We start from the raw sequence: 20,093 nt of genomic DNA, 5'->3' as shown, positions 1-20,093 counted from the left end.
TGCAAAGCACTGTACACTGTATCTTTAATTTTAACTCTAAAATACAAAGAAATTTGTATTTCTTTTGAAATATTTTACCCACAGATGGCCTGGTAAATCACTGTGGATCAATATTAAGAGTAACTCAGGTCTAATACAAATGACAGGCACAAAATTTAATTTTCACTACCAGTTCTGTGAAACTATAACTGAACATAGAGAGATTTTCTTCTAGCTTCCCTATCTGTTAAATGCTTTTATCCTTCTAGTAGGAAGGATTGTAGTTTGAGTGTATGTGTGACTATTCCATCTCCCAGCTGTATTATTACCAGCACACAATGAAAGTCAGAGCAAGACCCTGAAGGCCCACTCCTGAGCCGGTGGAAATGAATGAAAATGCATTACCAGTATAGAGCTTGTATCAGATGGAATTCTTGCTGCTGACAATTCCTATGTGTAATTCTATACATAACTATATCCCCATAAAGAAAGGGTTTGAATAGATCAAAGCAGAGGTCTTTTGTATACTGATACCAACACTATCACTAACACGCGCTCAGAAAATAAAGGACGATCACAACAGAAATATTCTTCTTGAACATACTTTTTTTCAAGGAGCATAATCATATTATAAATTTCACATTTAAATGGCGTGATGCACCAAGCAATTGGCAGACATGGTGTATGGATCTTAGCCTTTTGACATTCCTGAGAATTTTCTCTTTTAACTGATTCTCATAATCCAAACAACTTCCACAGATAATGTTGGCATTCCTCCTGTCTTGACTTTTGGTGTCTTCAGGCAAATGTTCTGATTGACTGACCCTCAAAAGTCACTTGGAAAAGTCCAAATGCTCGAATTACATGAAAACACCCACCAGCCTCTTGTGAGTCCGCTGGAGCAAAGCTGGTGTTCCTGTGGTTCTGTCCATGCACGTGCCATTTGCATCTGCACTCTGAGGGACCTGGTCTGTTAGCACTGCTGCTCTGCTCTGCATTGAGCTCCCTAATAATGGGAGGAGGGAGTAGAGCTAATGTGGGCAAACTCAGTGTCCAAAAGTGCTGGGATATTTCCAAATGAGAAATAAAGGTGTCTTGCTGTAAATGGACCTCAAGATTAGAGCGTATATATAATTATTATATATTGCATGTGCAGATGCAAAAGTCCCTTTGATTTGGTACTAGAGGGAGATGGGAAGGTGTCAACATCATCTTTCCCCCCACTGCTGGGTAATGTGATAAGGCTCCCACTCACCTTGAGGTTCTTGTTGTGCCTCTGGAGCTCTCGGCACAGGCTCTCAAGCTTGCTGCGGGCGAGGATGGCTCGGCTGTGCTCACTCTGCAGCTGGTCCTTCTCCTTAGTGATCTGGGCCTGTCTCTTCTGTAGATACTTCAGCTTTTTCTGCTCGGCACGGTGTTCTTCAAGCTGGGCAAAACAGGGGTTAAAACAGGGAAACATTGATTAAAATGAAACAAAGAGGGACAGAAAAGAAAAAAAAAGAAAATAATCTCTTTTGGTTTGGGGAAAGTCTTCATACTTTCTTAACCTCTTAAGAAATATTTTGTATTTACCAGCACTAATGTGAGAGGAGAAAGGAAACTAGAGATTCCCAAGCCTGCTTGCTGCAACAGTCCCAAGTGTGCTGTACTGTGGGTGGGTGAGCATAATTTTCAACATTCTTGTCACACCATTTTAGCTCTTCTTTCTTTGGTTTGAATTTCTTTGAGGGACATCTGTGAGGTTTTTATTTTTGTTTCAACATTTGGAACTAGAGCAGTCAGTAGTGCTTTATGTGGTGAGATTTCTCCAGATCATGAGGTAATACAGTAGTTGCTCATTCTATTTTACAGTTTCCTGAAAAAGGAGCAGTTTCCTAAATATCCAGGAACCTGCTGGAAAAAACAACAGAGAAGATGCTGGAGACCAGGAATGCTGTTTATGTGGGGGCTTTGTTGCTGATGGAGGAGAATTCTTTTCAGAGAAGAGTTTCCCAAAATGACATGTGGCATCTCCTCTTGTCAGGCTCCTCTGGCTCACAGGACCACGTGAGAGCATCTGTCAGTTGTGTTTCTGGAGGTTCTGTGACCAATGGGGGTCAGTCATGGTGAATCAAACCTCTTTTGGGCTCTTTGTCTCAGTATAATTCCTGGAGGAAACACGGACAGTCCCTGATGTTCCCCTTGGGCGTCTGCTGTTCTGTGGGTGCATGGATCCTGCCTTCCCTAGAAGGCTGGTAGGGAGAGGGGTGTATTTGGAAGAGGCAAAGAGGACCAGCAACAAAATTGCTAATAGTAATCCCTGAACAATCTGGTAATTTCTTTTGACGTGTGTCTATCACTGAATTTTTGGAAAAAAATTCCTGTACTGTAAATTAACACCTTTGACCTTCTGGTCAAAGAAGCTTTTGAGCTCTGAAGCTTTTAATAATTTCATTTCCTGTTCCAACACAATAACCCTCCTCACTGTATCACAGATGTGCATACATTGCAAGGTATTTCTGAAGTCCAGATGTTTTCTGATTGAAAAACAGTAGCACATGAGCTTAAACATGCAAACTTTAATAATAACAGTTGCTGTTAAGACTACATTATCTAATAATATGGTACCACTTGTACTAATTAACCTCAGCATAACTGGGAAAGTAGGTGAGCACTGGGGAATAAGGTGCAGCTCAAACAAGACAGTCAACAGCATCATATTTTACATTTTTATCTGTTTTCTGCAGATGTTCGGTAATTTATGCTTACAGTAGAGAGCTCTGCGTACTATTAAACAAATCACAGCTAACTGTGCAAATTGCACAAAACAATGCTCTCACCAGCTTGGAGTATATTTACAGTTTATGTCCAACTTTTAATACATACACTGTCTATTTTTGCTCCTGCAGATCACAATGGGCTTTTGCATCTAATCAAGCTGCACTAGCTGAAATTATTTTTCTAGTATTGTAGGAAAAGAAATTTACTTTATTTAATTGTGGCTGAGATACTTTTCCTTCACAAGCTTGTTTTTGTCTCTTTCCCCTTTCTGCTGAAAAACATAAAAAGTGTTCTTTTTGCTTCACATTTAGCATGCACAGCCTGTGCTCAGTGGATAATGATTTATCCAAATTTCACAATTCACTCAAGCTGTGCTTGAGATAGGGGGTCAGAATAAAGTCGTTCTTAATCATGATATGAAAAGTCTTCCAAGCATTTTTTTGCTTTTTCCTCCCCATTGCACTAGGGACTTATATCTCAAAGTTCTTAGGAATATCTAAGACATGGTGTTACCTTTTTCAATGAAAAAGGCAATTCACTGGTAAGTGAGAATGCAAAAAGGGTTCCCAATGATAATTTTTAAAGAATAATTAATGAAATAGAAGCTAAAATTATAGAAGCAAATAGAAGGAATTTTGATTTTTGAAAGCTGACCTAGAGAAATAAACAGTCAATTTAGAAAAAAAGTTTTATCTTGATCCCACTTCAGACAATGAGAGGGCTCATATTTATTTATTGGCATATTGTTCTTGCACCCAGCACTTGTGAGACTCTCAGGACCTCTGAAAATAATTCAGTTATAAACAATTCTGCAACAGCTGTTTGCAAGCAAAAGCTGCCATAAACCACAGTCTGCTTTACTAACCCTGCACACCGGATTTAGTGAATGAAATGTTCTTTGTTGGTGAGCAGTGTGGCAGAGCTTGTGCCCAAATGGCTGCACCGTGCCACTTCCCCATCCCTGCTGGGATGGCTTCTGCCTTCACCAGCCCATGCTCCAGCCCACTGTGTACCCACAGTTGTACAGACTGTGCCAGGGCATGGACTGGCAGGGAAATAACATTGCTGGGTGGCCTCTTCAGCTACAGCCAGCCCCAACACTACTTGAAGCGGGGGAAGCCACTGCCAGCACCCAGCTCCATCTGTCACATGGCTACACCTTCCCCTGAGCTGTGCTGCAACAAGTGTTTGTGTCACCACATGGCTCACCAGACCAGGAAGCTGATCTGGCTGAAAAACAACTCAGCAAAAGCAAGATGTGATCTGAAGTGTGTGTTGGGGTTGGACAAGAGGGAGCAGAGTGACAGCTACAGCCAACTGCTGACAAGCCATTAATCACCATACGCCCCTCAGCCACTCCGAGTGAGCAGGGTAAGGCTGTATCCAACAAGGTTTTGTTGTATTTACTGAATGATTTGTTTTAGCAGCATTGCACAGTATGTCACATGAAACAAGTGTTCAGTATTTTTGTTTTAGCACCTTTCTCCTCCATGGGCTACTGGCAATATGGCCTCTGTTTTATAGGGTGCTGCAAGGCCATTTGAATGCACTGGAGGGTACTTTACAGAGGAAGAAGACCTATTTCAGTTGATCCGTGAGCATGAAGTCCCTTTAAGCGTGAGATAAACTATGAATAGCCTGAGCCCAATATATGAAATCAGAGGATTTTACATGAAAAAAGGGAAAGCTAAATTTCACTTCACATTATGATGAGACATGGACACATCTGTGCATAAAACCAATTACAAAGGCAATGTTCTGCTTCGCACATTTTTCAGCACTCCACAAAGCATAAAATGCTGCAGCCTTGTAATTTGTAAGATTTCCACAGCTTATGGTCATACAGTCGTTTGATACACAGAAAAAAATATCCCTTCATCTGAAAATAACGCATCTTAAGTGTGGGAAGAACAGTCAGGTAGGCATTCATTTTTACAGGGGTGACATTGTGGTGGCAGGGCCTTTAACTCTTCATTTCACTGTGCTGTGGCTTCTCTTACAATTAGTCTCAGTTGTCTATTATCTGCTTCCTAATACAGGAAGTTTTATACTAAGCCGTGTATTATTTTCATTTTGATGAAATCCCCAATGCATAACTTAAAGCAATATCCACAACAGAGGCATGCAGAACTCCTTGCAGGAGGTGAAGGCAGGAGCCAAGACACCGGTCTCCAGTGTGGGTCCATTTGGTAGATTTGCCTTTAAGTACAAATATTCTGCCTCATCAACTTTTTGACTCAAATCTTGTTTTCCTCACTTTTTACTTTTTTTCTCTTTTTCACCCATAATTATCTGACCATGACAATTGTATTGGGATTCACTTATCAGGACAGACACTACTGGTATGTGAGGTTTGACTATGTTACAAAAAATACATGTCATGTATTTTTTATACCTTCTTGTATAGGCAGTTTGTACAGAAAAGAGCCAACATTGTACTCACCAGCTCAGCATACTTCTTAAACAACAGGTCCAGCTTCTCTTCTGGCGTGTTCAGCTTATTCAAATTTTGCATCAGTAGGGTGGCTTCTTTTCCTTAGAAAAAGAGGAAGCAGAGATTTGATGCTAGAAATAGTTTGTTGATATACAACATGTTATGAAATTGATTGTTTGATGCATGGGTCTGTAAAAACACAGGATGAAACAAGGCATTTTGGAAGGAAAGGAATAATTTTTGCTATAAATTTCTGGGTTTTTCTTTGCCCCATAAAAACAAACATGCTAGGACCTTCCCCCATTTCAGACCTCAGTAATGCACTTTTTTCTAACAAAGCATTGTCTGTGAATTGCTTTTGTCCCGTGTAATCTGATTTTCATTCAATGTTTTTGCAACACAATTAGGTCAGACACATGGCACATTTGACTGAAATAGAACAGAAAGGGCCTGGACCCCGAAGGCTTAGGAACAGATCTCTTTGCAAGTGAAAGTGGATCAAATCTGGTGTACTCAGCTCCTTCGCTGATCAACCCACTCCTGACATCAGGAGCATTAAGTCAGATATAGAGATCATGGTATGGAAGTAAACAATCAGAGAGTGGCAGGTGGTGCCAGCCAGGTCTGGACTACGTGATACTTGTCTAAATGAGTTCCCTGACTTGCTGAAGAGAGCTTGTATACCAGAGATAGCCTAAAAACTCCCTGGGCATGCAGAGCTAAATCACTGCACAGCCATTTAAGTATTGCTTCTCCTCTGATACCTCTTGGTTTTCATTTCAGCCCCAGGTATGAGCTGGAACTTGAACACTGCTTGTTCATCAAATACAAAATATCCCTGACATCCCTGGAGATATGGTCCAAGGGGCTTGGACATGCTTTTCCAAATGCTCTTTCCTCAGGCTGTGGGACAAAATCTGCTCTCTGCTTTGAGCTGGACATTTTCTACTTCAAGTCTAATGTTGTCCAGGAGTACTGTCTCTGAAGAAAATCCTTTATTTCACACTAAGTTCTCCCTACAGCATCAGCATAAATAAATGGAAGTGACCTAAAATCAAATCCTGGTGTGAGCTGTCACAAGGGCAGATGGAGAACAGTGTGTTGGTAGGGTTTTCACTGGGCTTTCTGAGGAACCAGTTGTTTTTTGGTTTTTTGTTGCATCAAAGCTAAGGCAGTAGAAACTGAGGAATTTTCTTTTGGACATTCAAAGAATTTTTGAGGAAAAAGAAATCCATGCTGTGTCCTATGCTTAGTCCCTTGTCTGTAAGACAAAGTGATTTCTTTACAGGCTTAGTCTGCATTTGGGTTCAGGTTCTTATGCAAAGGAGAGGCTTGAAGATTGGCTGGAGTTAAATGTAGGAAGGGAATTAATTTACATGTGTATTAGATTGGAATGTAACTACATTGCTCTCTAGTGGCTGCCCAGCAGAAAGTACACATATACAAAAACTTGCTGAGACTTCTTTCTAGCTCAGTTGACAGCTCCTCCAGGAGCTGAGGTGTTAGAGAACAAATGTATTTGCTTATTTAATGTATATTATATGATGGGTCCAGGGGTTTACTAAATGAAAAATAACCTGGGCATGACAGTAAATTTATTCTGCAGGTCCCCATGCCACATAGTAGCACCATTATTACTGTTGTGACCAGTGAGTAGTCATACCTGAGCAGACAGGAGAAGAAAACATTCACTAAGGTACAAATAAGAGGCTAGGTTTTCCTTCATCTGAGTGACTTTGTGCAGTGTGCCATTGGACTGACAGCTCTGGCTAACCAATGTGGGCGGCCCAGTAGTACATCAGTGTTGTGTGATACAACTTTTCATTTTTAAAGAACTAATATATGATATAGCCTACATGTTGGGTAGTGCCAAAAATAATTATCAGTTATAGAAAAGTTGTAATGGTCACTGTCATTTTCAGTAGTAGCTGGAGGTCTCTATCATCCATACCAGAAACTTAACATGGTAAAGAGCAAAGACCAGGGAGTGTTTGCAGAAGGGCTGTGTGAGTATGTAAATACTTGCCTAGTCCCTTCAGGATTTTCTTCTCCAGCTTCTGCTCCTTGTTGCTGCTGGGCTCCTTTGCTTTGGAAGCATCCCCAGGAGCCGGCTTCTCTTTCTCACTCTCTTCATTTCCATCTTCATACTCTGCATCCTCCAAGCTGCCTGGCTCTCCCTTCTCAGGCTTGTCAATTCCTGTAGAAGTGTTTTCCTTCTCCATCAGGCTCGTGGCAGACCCGTACGTTTTAATGATGTCCTCCAGTTGCCGGCTCAGCTCCTCTGAGATGTCACACACGGCTGCTTCGGGCCAGGTACTTGGCTGCTCTGTGGGGGCTGGTGCAGGGGATGGCAGGCCAGGGGCAGGTTTGTCCCCACTCTGCCCATGGATGTCCTGCCCAGGTGAGGCAGAAGACTGGTCATTCTCCATGCTTGGTGCAGCACCTGACAGAAAAACAAATGGAGGGTTAATTTAAAGGCATAGAATTAGCCATATAAAGAATTAGCCATCAAGCTGTTCCCAAAGCATATGAGTGATTTTGTGTGAAATTTGGGATGGCATTTTATCCATTGGCTCTGGCTTGACAAATATGTCACACTTAGATAAATAACCAAGGTGATTTGCCTGCAAGGAGAAAAGCAAATTATATACTTCCCAAGAGACAAGCCTACCCAAATGTAGCACTTAAAAATGAGAACCTCTTATTCCCACTGCCAGCAATGACACATGAAATGACACCCCAGTCACTTATACCATTTTCTGTCTTGAATAAAATATTTGCCACATGTTTACTTTTCTTGATCAGTTTACCTGCAACACTGGCTACCGATATGGGCAGTTTCACTTCAGAGATGCATTAGCTTCATTTCTTGTTTCTCTCCTGTTGTCACATCTTAAGTCAATAATTATGAAAAATATTTTAAATGAAACTGGTGCACTGAAAATTGCACTGTGCCCTTGGAAAGCCCAGCATGGTGCTTGGTCTACAAGAGACGTGGTTTGGTACCGTCACAATAATGGCAAAGAATAAGATTAATAGCTCTAAAGCACCCTTCTCTTGTACTTGCTGCATGCTGCTGACAGCTTCTTTGACAAGGTACAAACTACAGAATAAATCACAGTGAAATAAACCAAACCACACATAACATAATTTGATAGTCCATGGTGTTTTGTGGGGTGAATTTCAGCTAATTTATTCCCAGTTTGCAAAGGGAAGCTTTTGTTTTCTCACATTTTTGAGCAGCTGCAATCAGCCAGGCAAATACAGAGCCCCCAGATGTATCTGTGTTCCTTCTCTGGCTTACCCAGGACCTGGTAATGAGGTTGTCAGCAAGAGCATCCTGGGCACCAGGAAAACTCAGAGTAATGAAGGTCCCTTCCCTCTGAGAGGGACAGGCTGCTGGCACCTCTGTGTTGCCCTTATGAAGTAGTGTAGAGGTGTGGGGTGCACAGCTGGACCTTGAGCAGCAACTAACCTCCACTGCTGCTTGACTGCAGACTCTGTACTCTTGCCAGCTATGAGTCCTTTCTCTCTCTTTTCCAGACTGATTTTTGTTTCTTTCCTTAATAATTTGATTTACAATAGTGCCACTGGGGAAGGAAGAGGGGAAGAAGCTTGCCTGGCTGGCTCTTTCCAGCATTTGAAGCGGTTGCTTTCTTATTTTTTAAAAGACTTTGAAAACGTGGAGCTAACCGGGAAACATTTTTTCCCTATTCAAACAGGCCGTAACATATATTTTCTATAGTGTCTAAATATCTACAGCTTTCAAAATTGTAAACTAACACGACCAAAGGCATTATGTGATAAGAGAGATGTAATTTACTGTAATAAATAACCCAGTGTTCTTAAAACTCTCCCCAGTCAAAGTGATGTTTGGAAGTGCAGTGATAGCCATCACTAAGGCAACATTTTTCAAGATTTGATTTTCTAGCTATATGACTGGGCCTGCAGATAAGGTAGTCAAATTAGTTACCATCTCTCAAGCAAATGATTGAAAGCATTAAGTGTGCTCAGGAATGCATCTGGACCTGGTCTCACAGACCTGTCACACAATCATATCCCATTCTTTATTTACTCCTTGTGGCACAGTCATTCTATCACTGCAAAATGATTGTAAAATTATATTGATCTGATTTGATGTCATATCAAGTTTAATTTACATTGAAAAATTAGACCCTATATGTGAAATATAAGTGAATAATTCCAGTTAGCACAAAGGTTAGCATCCTGTTTGTGATCTTTTTTAACTAGAGTTAATTGACTGCCAACTAATTCAAGGTCAGTAAGAGTATTGTAAGGCTAAGCTAGACACTCCACAAAATACATGTTTATCTCTGACATGTTCAGGCTAGTGTTTACTGGTGCAATCATTAATTTGAGCTAATTGGCAGTTGGCAATCAATCAGCTAGAAAATCCGGGACTACCAGCTTTGCTTAGGCAGAATAAAACTCTCAGAAAATATATCTCAATTTAAAATACCTATTTTTTAATATGTTCATCACAGAGGGAGAGCAGGACTGCAAAATGCCCCATTTCCAAATATTAATTTATTTTCTGACTATCTCCCCCTCTTTGTAAAAAGGCTCCAAGTCTATGTTCTCTCTGTACCCCAACCCTCTCCCTTGGCTGCCTCCCAACTTCGTCACTCATGTGGTGACACTGTCTAGCTAAAGGTTTCCTCTAATGTGAATCACAGAGCATGTCTACAAGTACTGTAGGCTTTAAATCCACAGTGGCAATTGATCTGTGCATGATGTGTCTCAGTGACAAGGGAAAAGCATGGGTGAATGAAAGAGAAACTGGATGATTAGAATCAAGGACACAAGATGTTTACAAGCTGGCCTTGCAGGAAATCTTCCCTAACATACATTCCTGGCTAGAAAGGGATTAGTTATAATCAGTCTGAAACCACGGCAATTCACATCTGCTGAGTTTCCATCCCCCAGCCCAGAATGGTGAGCAGGCAGGAACCCCAGAAATACACAGCAAGGAACTTCTAGCCCAAAGGTGCCCACCTGCTGGGTCATACTGGGGACCGTGTTTACACACACAAATAAATATCCTAATGTTTCATTTTGTTCTTCCTCAGGCTAAACCAGAGGTCTGATTTCCAGCACAAACACAATGCCTATGAAGACTTCTGCACCTTGTTTTGCATAACAGCTTCCACAGCGCTTCAGTTTATGTTCAGGGAGTCACAGCGTCTGAGAGTTGCCTGCTTACAGCCTTTGATGTTGGGAGTTTTTACTGCAGCTGGCCCCAGTTCCCCCTTGTACTCTAGACTGCTTAACCTGGATGTACACAAGGAATTCTCTCTTATCAGGCCATAAAAGACTTTTGGTGCCAATTTCAGCAAGGCTTTTATAATGTGAAGTGTTTACATTATACTCTAACACAGTAATCCCTAAAAATTAAGTGACTGAGTCCAGAAGAGGAATTCCTTGGTTTTTCAGACTTGCCCAATTTTAGACTAGCCACCTCTTCAATTTTGCAACTCCTACTACCTGTTACTGTTGCCTCCAGGCACCTGAATTTCCAACACAACTCTATCCTGTTCTGTGTCAAGGGGGAGGACTGACCAGGCTCACTGAGTCTGAGCATTGCATCTTGTTTACTCTTTTCCTCCTGCCTTCTCAAGTCCTGGACCTGTTCCACAGCTGTGAGATCAGCAACTTTCTTGGCCCTGGTGTCTCAGATGGAAACTTGACACTTGTGGTTGCTGCCTACAAATGCTCACTGTGGTCCTCCTCTCCTTCAGTGGGAAACACCCCCAGGAGCCTGAGGGTGCTGCTGCCTCCCCACTGTGAGAAAGAATCTTCTCCATTCTCCTTCTTCCTCTGTTAAGAACGTGGGATAACTCAGAACAGAAATGGAGCTAACAGCACAGATGAGCGCACAGCATAGCCACAGCTGCACCCAGGGGCGACAGCAAAAGGTGTGCGCCTCAGATCAGTCTGGTTACATGCTGAGTTTGTTTTTCTGCAACTATATCCATTAATATTTCACATTTACAGCACAATTTGCCTTCACTGTGCTTTGAACACAGCCAGTATTTCCAAAGTAAAAGGTCAGTAGGCAAGGGACAATGACTGATTTAGCAGAACTGCAATAGCCATCCCACTGCTGCTGGGAAAACTGTTCCTGTGCTGGGGTATTCCAGCCCACCTCTCGTGCTGCTGGGAGCTGACACTGCTGCCCAGGCACCCTCCTGGCATGAACAAAACAAAAATTAAATGTCTTCTTCTTAGCTTGTCTTGCAGGCTGCCTTGAAGACTGTCACAGAGTTTTGTTTATCTTTTACAAACAGTGTGCTTCCCCTTCCTTCCTATGGGATTTGCTTCCTGATTTTCTTCTTGCAGCTTGAACTTCTAGAAGGTTTACACACTGGTCTATATTTAGCTTTTGCATCCTCATGTATTCAGCAGAAGGACACATGGCACCTGCTCTGCAGCCGGGAGCTATTTTAAGCTCTTCTAAAATGGGTGATGGTATTTAGCACTTCATGCTCAAAGTTCACATACACGTACATTTCTCTAAAACAAAGCTTTACATATATTTGCACCAGCCAACACATGCTGATAAAATCTGATTTTTTATCTTTATATAAAACTGGTCTGCAGTCAAAGCAGTAAACATTAAACTCTGGAATTGTCCCTGCTACTGTAACTCCGATCACCCTTCAGAAAAATACAAGTACCTTCTTACAGTCTAGGTAGACACTGCCCTATGTGTTACTTTAGAAAGCAGAGATAAAACCAGCTGTATCAGCTATCCACTGCATTTGAACAGCTTTATGATTTATGTGCAATTTCCTAGTACAAAACTGAACAAAAGTTTGGACTTTTCGTGACATTTTTCCATACAGACTCAGAACCAGACTTGGAGGATTTCTGAGGCCTCCTGCCTCACCTCTCATGTAGCACCTGAATCTTGACCAGTGACTGCTGTAGCAGACCACCCATGGCCCCCAGTTTCAATTCAACACAAGCAGCACCAAAGTAATCTTAAATTTCTCTGATCACTCTTTAAAGAAGAATTCCTTACTTTCACCAACAACCTTGGATAACTCCCTGTTTTTCTCAGATGCCACATGGTGCCCAGACTTTCCTAGGGCTGTTCCTAGAAAATGCGGGTTGGCGCTCCCAAAGGGAATTACTTACACCGAAGCCCTTGTGCCATGTCACCAAGCAGTGACAGCAAGGAAGCTGTTCATCAGACTTACCGGAGCAAAGAGAAGAGCTGAGCAGAGGAAAAAAGTTGGGCAGAAAGCTCAGACAAGGGCACGCCAGCAACAGGACACTGGTTCTGTAATCCTGCCACAGAGGGAAGAGGGACCTCTGTGAGAAGACCAAGCGAGGAGGGAAGGACAGAATGACACAGGAGGAGCAAACAGTGCAGGGACTGAGTGCGCACTGTGCAGGGACTGTCTCTGATAGGCGCAGGGGAAGCTGCCTGCTGGCTGGCAGCATGAGCCAGCTATGTTGGCTATTCCCTGCTCTGACAGAGATAGCACAAGAGATTAGAGACTTGGGCCCTCAGAAAGAGAAAATAAAGGAAGGATACTTATACAGCTGCTACCCTTCAAATTTAAGTCTTAATCCCTCAATGAATTGAGGCATAGTGCTGTGTGAAATTTGTCTGTATTGACTATGGATTGGTCGAACTTGGTTGAATTTTTCTGTGTCTACCACAAAGACTGGGATGGATTTCCATAATGTGAACTCCGAGCTGTGACTGCCCTTTGCAGCCTGGGATTTGGGCAGAATTTGTTAAAAACAGACTGATTCTTAATCATAGACTCACTGGCTGGAGGAGACCACAGGACTTCTTTAGTTCAAGCTCTTGCTTGAAGGAAGCTCAGCTGTGATCTCAGACTAGGTCTCTCAGGGCTTTAAATTAGACTTTAAAACCTCTGTGGATGGAGACTGCATGACCTCCCTGGGAAGCCTGTTATCTGGCTTAACTGTCATGGCACTGAAAAAGTTTCTCTTTCAACCTAGCCTTAACTTTCCTTTGTTCCAGTTTGTGCCTATTGCCTTTTGTCTTCCTGTTTTACACTCCTATAAAGACCCTTTCACTGTCTTCTTGATAATCTCCAAAGCCATCCCTCTTCCAGGCTGAATATCCAACCTCTCCTCACAGGACAAGAGCTCCAGTGCCAGCCACCACAGTGCTCTTCTGTTGAAAAGACCAACTTTTCTATTCAGGTAGTAATGCTAAAAGAGGTGAGTGATGTAGCTGCCCCCCTGATCGCAGCAGCTCCCAAACAAATATTACAGCCAAGATCACCTGCCTGACCTACTTCCTGGATGTGACTGTGCTGCCTCATGTTGGCCCAAAGTTGTTGATACAAACAAGCAGAGTGCTCCCCAGGGAGCTCAGCTGCATGCTGCTTGTGCAGCAACCAGCCAGAATTTCCCACTTCCACTCAAGCACCGTCTTGAGATGCCATATCACCTAAGCACCATCTGCTACCCGCTCCCTAGAAGGAGATGTAGGTCAGTTTAATGCACAAATATGCAAACAATAGAGAAATGATAGGCTGGTACTGAAAGTGGCAGCCAGGGCTATGAGAAGAGAAACAGGCCTTGGTCTCCAGCAAAAAAACAAAGAGGCTCAGAAAAAAATATGGCAAAACAAATGTATACTATAATGATTTGGGGTAAGCCTTTGAACCAATGCATGGCAACAGAAGAACCAGAAATGCTTTGTGCCTGATTTACAAGAGATGTCAGAGAAAGCAGTACTGGGTAGCTCAGTATCAAGGAGTACCAGTTCAGAAATCCATATGTTAGCAGCATCTCAGACTGGAGAGGACTAGAGGTCTTGCTATACTTGTGGAGATGGAGATTGGCAAAAAGTTCACACTTGGGGTGGTTTCTCATTAGTCTTATTTCTCTACTTGGAAATGGCAGCTTCTATAATCTGGGGATGCACGGGCATTGTGGCTTCAGGAAACACCAGTTCTTCCAATTTTCTTCAGACACTGTTGGTGGCTTGATAGTATTCCTAAGAAAGTTACTGATTTAGGGGTAATGAAAAGGAGTGAACTTTCAAGGTCAGGGGCTTCTGTAGAATTTTTTTTGGAGAGGATTGGAAACTGGCTGGATGTGTTTTGAGAGAAGATAAAACTCTGGGGATGTTTGTGACAGGGCAGTGTGAGAGATCAGAATACCAGTGAAGAGTGTATGGGCTCTTTGTGCTCCTCCTGATTTGACTGAAGAATTCAGTCCCTGTTCATTTTTCTTTTAAAATTAAATCAGATCTGAGATCCAAATGCACAACTGAGCTGCCAAGGAACTAAGTGACAGCTGACCTGCAGAAACTTACTCTGGCATATTCTCACTCCTTGGCAAACACAAGGAAAGACAGGTTCAGCTTTGCTCTCTTCCATTGGGGTTAAAGCTATTACGTGTCAGCTCGTTTTTGCAACAGCCTGACAGCATGCATGGGAACTCTTATCACAGCTCAAATGATATGATGGGATTCACTGGGCACTGGGAACTTGGTCATATTCCTGGGACATCAAAGTGTACTGATAACAGGAAATTAGTTGGGGCCATCATTATAAAAATCAGCTACTAGTAGTACAAAGCTACATATTCTGTCTTGTTCCCAAATAAGAAAGTAAATAAAACAGTCTGTGGTAGAGTCAGGAAATAGAAATCAGATAAAATCAGTATTACTAAGTTTGTGGGGAGTATGTGGGTGTAGCTTCAGAAGACTAAAAGGGATCTGCTGGATTTTGGGCTATGAATTGAAATAACTGTCAGGAATGGAAAGGGAAACTCAGACAGAGAAATTTAGAGGAGTGTGTTGAAACTGCCATGCAGGCAGTTTATATGCTGAGGACAACCAGCTGACTGGCACTTGGACCCTGCATGCTGGGATGGTTACATCTGACCAGCTCAGGAGTGAGTGGACTGAAAACACTTTCTGTGAAACCTGCACAGTGTCTGAGATTTCAACTTTTGCAATGTTTTAGGCTCCCTGTTTTGAGGAAAAGAAAGAAATCATTCCCTAATACATGAGAAGGAGGAGAAATGTACTTTCCTTACATTAAAGCTAGATAACTCCTTGAGAATTTTCAGGAACAAAACTGAGTTTATTTTATAGGTGTGTTTAGTTATGAGCTGGATTACATATCAGTAACCCTACACCCTCTTTGTTGCACAGTGACATTTCCATGGAGGTCATAGGGAATATCACAAACAAACTATTTCTGGATTAAACGTAATTATCATCAACATAAATCTATTGAAGGATAGACTTGCCAGGGGAGGAAAAAAAATTTCCACCTGTATTTGTCATTTTTTCTATGTAATATTAAATATGTTCAGCCTTACCAAATGGAAGGACAAATTCATCATCAAGTCCATGCTATTGAAGCTTTTGGGTTTTCTTCCTTTCTTCCTCTGACATATCTTTTCCCTTCTTTGCCTAGGCCATTTTCCACAGCTGCAGCATTCAGCTCTTACCTGCTGATGCTCCCTGCTCTCCTCACTCCCACCAGTGCTAATGCTGCTTTTGGGAGCTTTATGTGTTCTTTCTGTGTCCCATGGGATAGTTTAGGTGAAAGACCAACAGCTCATGTTTAGAGTCTCTCTCAAATGCTCAAGGACTTTAAAAAATGATGACTCTGAAGGCAATACTGTGTTGGTTAAAACCACTTGAAAAAGTTTTGAGGGTTTCTTTTTCACCACAAGCAATGACAAGCCTTAGTTTTTCTTCCACCTAAATGAACATTTAGTTTCTGCAGAAGCCCTAATATCCCCTGGAAGCCATACAGGCCAGTTTGTCCCACAGGCCAGTCTTTTGACAGAAGGCAAAGAGGGTGCAGGGGTTTTCTTGCCTTCTGCACTGGCAAGGAAAGGGCTGTCTGCACCCTTTTGCAACTTGTAGCTGCTCTGTTCCATGAGACCTTGCTTGCCAGCAGCAGAAGAAACTTTGGAGACTAGCATTCCCAGTTGTGTCACACACAGGAATGCAGACTTCAGTGGACTGCCATGGTCTGCTACTTCAGTGCTAGATCTGTATCAGTGAGAGTATCATTTTTTTATTCTTGTGCAGGAACTTCTCTAAGAATCTGAATGAGTTTTTCATGGCTTTCCTCCTGAATGGTTTTTGGTTTATTTTTTGACAGATACAGGTTTTTCAAGGTACAGTGTGCAGGACAGAACCACTTGCTGTAATACCACTATTTCAGTCAATTATAATATAAATATCATTGTAAGGCCAAACACATCCTGGGCTGCATCAAAAGCAGCATGGCCAGCAGGTCAAGGAAGATGACTCTCCTCCTCTATTCTGCCCTTGTGAGACCCCACCTGCCCATCTCAGCACAAAAAAGGTGTGGACCTGTTGGAGCAAGTCCAGAGCAGGGCCACAAAAATGTGGGAGGACCTCTCCTATGAAAAATACTGAGAGAGTTGGGGTTGTTCAGCTTGGAGAAGGGAAGATTTGGGGAAACCTAATAGCAACCTTCCAGTACTCAAAGGGATCTTATAAAAATGAGAAAGAGCGACCTTTTACATGGACAAACAGCGATAGGACAAGGGGCAATTGCTTCAAACTGAGAGATGGTGGATTAGATGTGAGGAAGAAATTCTTTACTGTGAGACTGCTGAGGCAATGGAACAAGTTGCCCAGAGAAGTTATAAATGTCCCATTCCTGGAAGTATTCGAGGCCAGTCTGGATGGGGTTTTCAGGAACTTAGCCTAGTGGAAGGTGTCCCTGTCTGTGGCAGGGAGATTGGAACTAGATGGTCCCTTCCAACCTGAACCATTCTATGATCTTATGATTCTGTGATTCTATGAAATAACATTGATCTGTTCTGTTAAATATGACCATAAAATACTTATGTCATTATATAATAATACACTTATAACATGATAATATATGGTAACAAGCAGGCATGTAAAATATATAATGAAAGTATAGTGTTGATGAAGAATTTAGAAATGCCTATAAACATAAAACATATAATTCAAATTTAGAAAGCGCCCTCATAACAGGTCTTGAGATACAGAAGCATAGTGACATGGGAAGAATGGTCTAGAAGCCAGAAGAATGCTGAATCTGGCAGTGTTTTTCTGCCACTGGCACCTACAACTAAACTAGTGTTGGGAGAGTCCTATGATTTTCCAATGAAAAGTTTATCAAGACTAATGTCCACTGGGTTTAATTTACTTTGAAAGAAACGTAAACACTGGGACCAACAGGACATTTTCCAGGGTGGTCTCTTGGGAATAATTTCTCTCCTGTTTAGCCCAGTGTTAATGTGAAAAAAAGGAGTGGAGCGGGAGCAATATATTTGCATTCCACACTGTATCAATTTTCTACAGATTTCCTAGCTCCACATCAATCTCAAAAGGGTTGGGAGGTTGTGATTTGCCTTCTAATAAGATTTTATGGCCTGAAGGGTTTGTCATATACCTAATGTTTGCCACGTTTTTTCCTTCCAGAGCTCAAAGATCCTGGCTACCAATGACACTTAATAATGCAGCCAAATTAGCTGACACAGAAAACCCCAACAGGCAACAGATTTAACTACTTTGAGCAAATAATTTAATTCTTAATCTACATCACTAAGAATATAATTTCTGCATTGTAGCAAGGAAACCACTCTAAGAATCTAGAGGGACTCCCCATGGTCTGCTACTGAACAGTTTTTGATTTATTCTTGGAAAGATTCAAGTCTTTTGAAACTTTAACAGCTAGCAAAATCAATTATCAGGGTTTCAATTTTCTCCGGGCAATTTCCACCGTTTCAGCTTGCCCAAGAGACAGACTCTACATAAATACATTACGCTGTGTGCTACTTGGAGAATTTGGCAGAGTCAAGAATAGCTCCACTTGAAAAATCACACAAAAGGTAAAGAAAACCCTCAGGTGAGGCATGCAGTCACACCTGAATGCATATCAGCAGTTTGAAAATAACTCTTCTCCAATATATAAAGGTAATTTATTGGGAAGAGAAAGAGCAGTATTAGCTGTGTTTCTAGTTATTCTGGAACTGCAGCGAAATTACTGCTGATTTACACCATTATAAGCGGACACAAATCTAGCGTGAAACTTCAAAAAGGTACTGAATCCTGAAACAATCTATTTTTGTCATGTAATTTCATTTTAAAATTATACTCCTCTAGCTTGAAATGAACTTCTATCAACACATGGTGGGAATAGAGTTGGGCCAAGTCAACCATCAACCCCAGACATTTTCTGAATCTGCCAGGGGAAATCTCTGGGCCCAATTCAAATGTGATCATGCTGTAAATCACATATCAAATGTAACTGGGAAGTCTTAAATGCCAGTGCTATGCTGGTCAAGGGTGAGTTATAGAGAAGAAATTATCTATTCTGGCATGATAATATAGACTGAATTACTTTATAAAAGGTACTTGTCTTTGTCTTTTCCTCCCTTTTCTAAATCCTTCCATTTGCTAGTAACATTCACTTGCATCAGTTTCATTATCAATATGTATCATTTATGTTAGATTGCTGCTAGAACTGGCTTATAAAAATTAGAAATGGAAAAGAAAATTAAAGGCTCAGTCCTGCAGCTGCTTCATGTGTGAAGCTGTCATTGATTTCCCAAGCAGCACCTGCTTGTGAGCAGCAGAGAGAATAAAGCAAATTAGAAATTGAAGGCTTGAATCTTTCAGCTGTAAGGGCTGTACATGGTCAGGAAAGCATCTCATAATTGGAGCCAAGCATCTTTCCCTGGAAAGGTCCAAATTCTGCTAATAATCTTAAGGAAGCTGAGGGGGCAGGAGGCTGAGCAACACTGAGGTTATGACTAACTTGTCTTGGGAAGATTAGGGGCTGACACAATTAAAATGACAGATTGAGATAAATGACACTTGGAAATCGGGGGAACATTTGTGGTGAAAGATAAAGATCTGTAGAAAGAAGTGAGAAAATAAGAGATAGCGATGGTGAAATAAGTCCTAATGAGGATCTTATTTTATAGGATAATGACAGGGTGGACAAAGAACTGTTAGCTCAGAAGGAATGATCCTGTGATCAGCAGAACTGGCAGCACTACCCTGTGATGTCTAAAACTGCTGCTGATGTAAACACCAGTGACCTATTTTAAGGCATGCATGGAAGGAGAATCACTACATGGAAAATGCAAAAGGATGTAAGGGGTATATTGGCACTGGCAGATCAGAACTGTATATTTGTGTCAATCGGATTTTTATAGGGGTTCTCTAGCTATGAAGAAGCACTTTATTAAACATAACATTTGTGGGACCAAATTAATAAAGAAGAAAAGAGAACCCAAGAGATGAAAGGATGAATAAAGAAAAGATCAGGTGAGAGTGAGCTTCGTATTTTACTAAGCTGAAAGACAAATACAAGAGGTGGCAAAAATGTCCCCAACTTGTTAGAATATAGTAAATCTTCATTCTGTGTACATAAAAAGCCTATGTAAGTCATATTTATTGAGAAAGGCAATTTGGTCTTTAATTTAGATCCTGGACTTGAATAGGAGTATACAGAAAGATACATACATAATATTTAGCCTTAGGTATCTTCAGGTGTATCTCCAAAGCTAAACTATTAATTGAAAGAGTGTTTTTCCTCTAACAGCATTCTAAAGGAGAGGATGGGTCAGATCTCAGTGCTTTTCAATAGCCTCAGAGCAGTTATGTAATTTGACACTCTCAAACTATTTCAAGTATGGGGAATTGCTGAACAAAGGGAAGTAAATTAACTATTTAGTCCCCAACTTGGAATCAGAGAGAACAATTCTGGTTCACTTGGAAACTCATCATCAGGCAATCTGTAATATTGTCTGTTTCTATGGCATTGCAAGTCACTGGTTACTGTTTGCTTCTGTGGCTTCCAGTGTTTTCCAGTTGTGTAGTAGCTTGCATGCAAGATTGTAATATAACCTATTAAGCAACTTCAAC

The 20,093-nt window shown here is 41.5% G+C and overlaps 1 protein-coding gene across 3 annotated transcripts in view; it reads right to left on the bottom strand.

Moving 5' to 3' along the window:
• The window catches only part of TXLNB (taxilin beta), a 45,189-nt gene that overhangs the window by 22,330 nt on the left and 2,766 nt on the right, over positions 1–20,093 (bottom strand). For 2 of the 3 annotated variants that reach the window (XM_023923485.2, XM_086877372.1), the window contains exons 2-4: positions 7,200–7,616; positions 5,183–5,274; positions 1,235–1,405 (exon numbers count right to left, since the gene is read on the bottom strand). In XM_023923485.2, the coding sequence (XP_023779253.2) occupies positions 1,235–1,405; positions 5,183–5,274; positions 7,200–7,602 (666 nt within the window). In that variant the 5' untranslated portion in view covers positions 7,603–7,616. Of the gene's footprint in view, positions 1–1,234; positions 1,406–5,182; positions 5,275–7,199; positions 7,617–12,396; positions 12,529–20,093 lie in introns of those variants that run through there. The other variant, XM_023923484.2, reaches the window with a different exon arrangement.

This window comes from Cyanistes caeruleus, chromosome 2, assembly GCF_971803275.1.
Source record: "Cyanistes caeruleus chromosome 2, bCyaCae1.hap1.1, whole genome shotgun sequence".
In the NCBI taxonomy this organism is placed as follows: domain Eukaryota; kingdom Metazoa; phylum Chordata; class Aves; order Passeriformes; family Paridae; genus Cyanistes; species Cyanistes caeruleus.
Note: the sequence above shows the minus strand (reverse complement) of the source record. Positions and strands in the feature narration are given on the sequence as shown.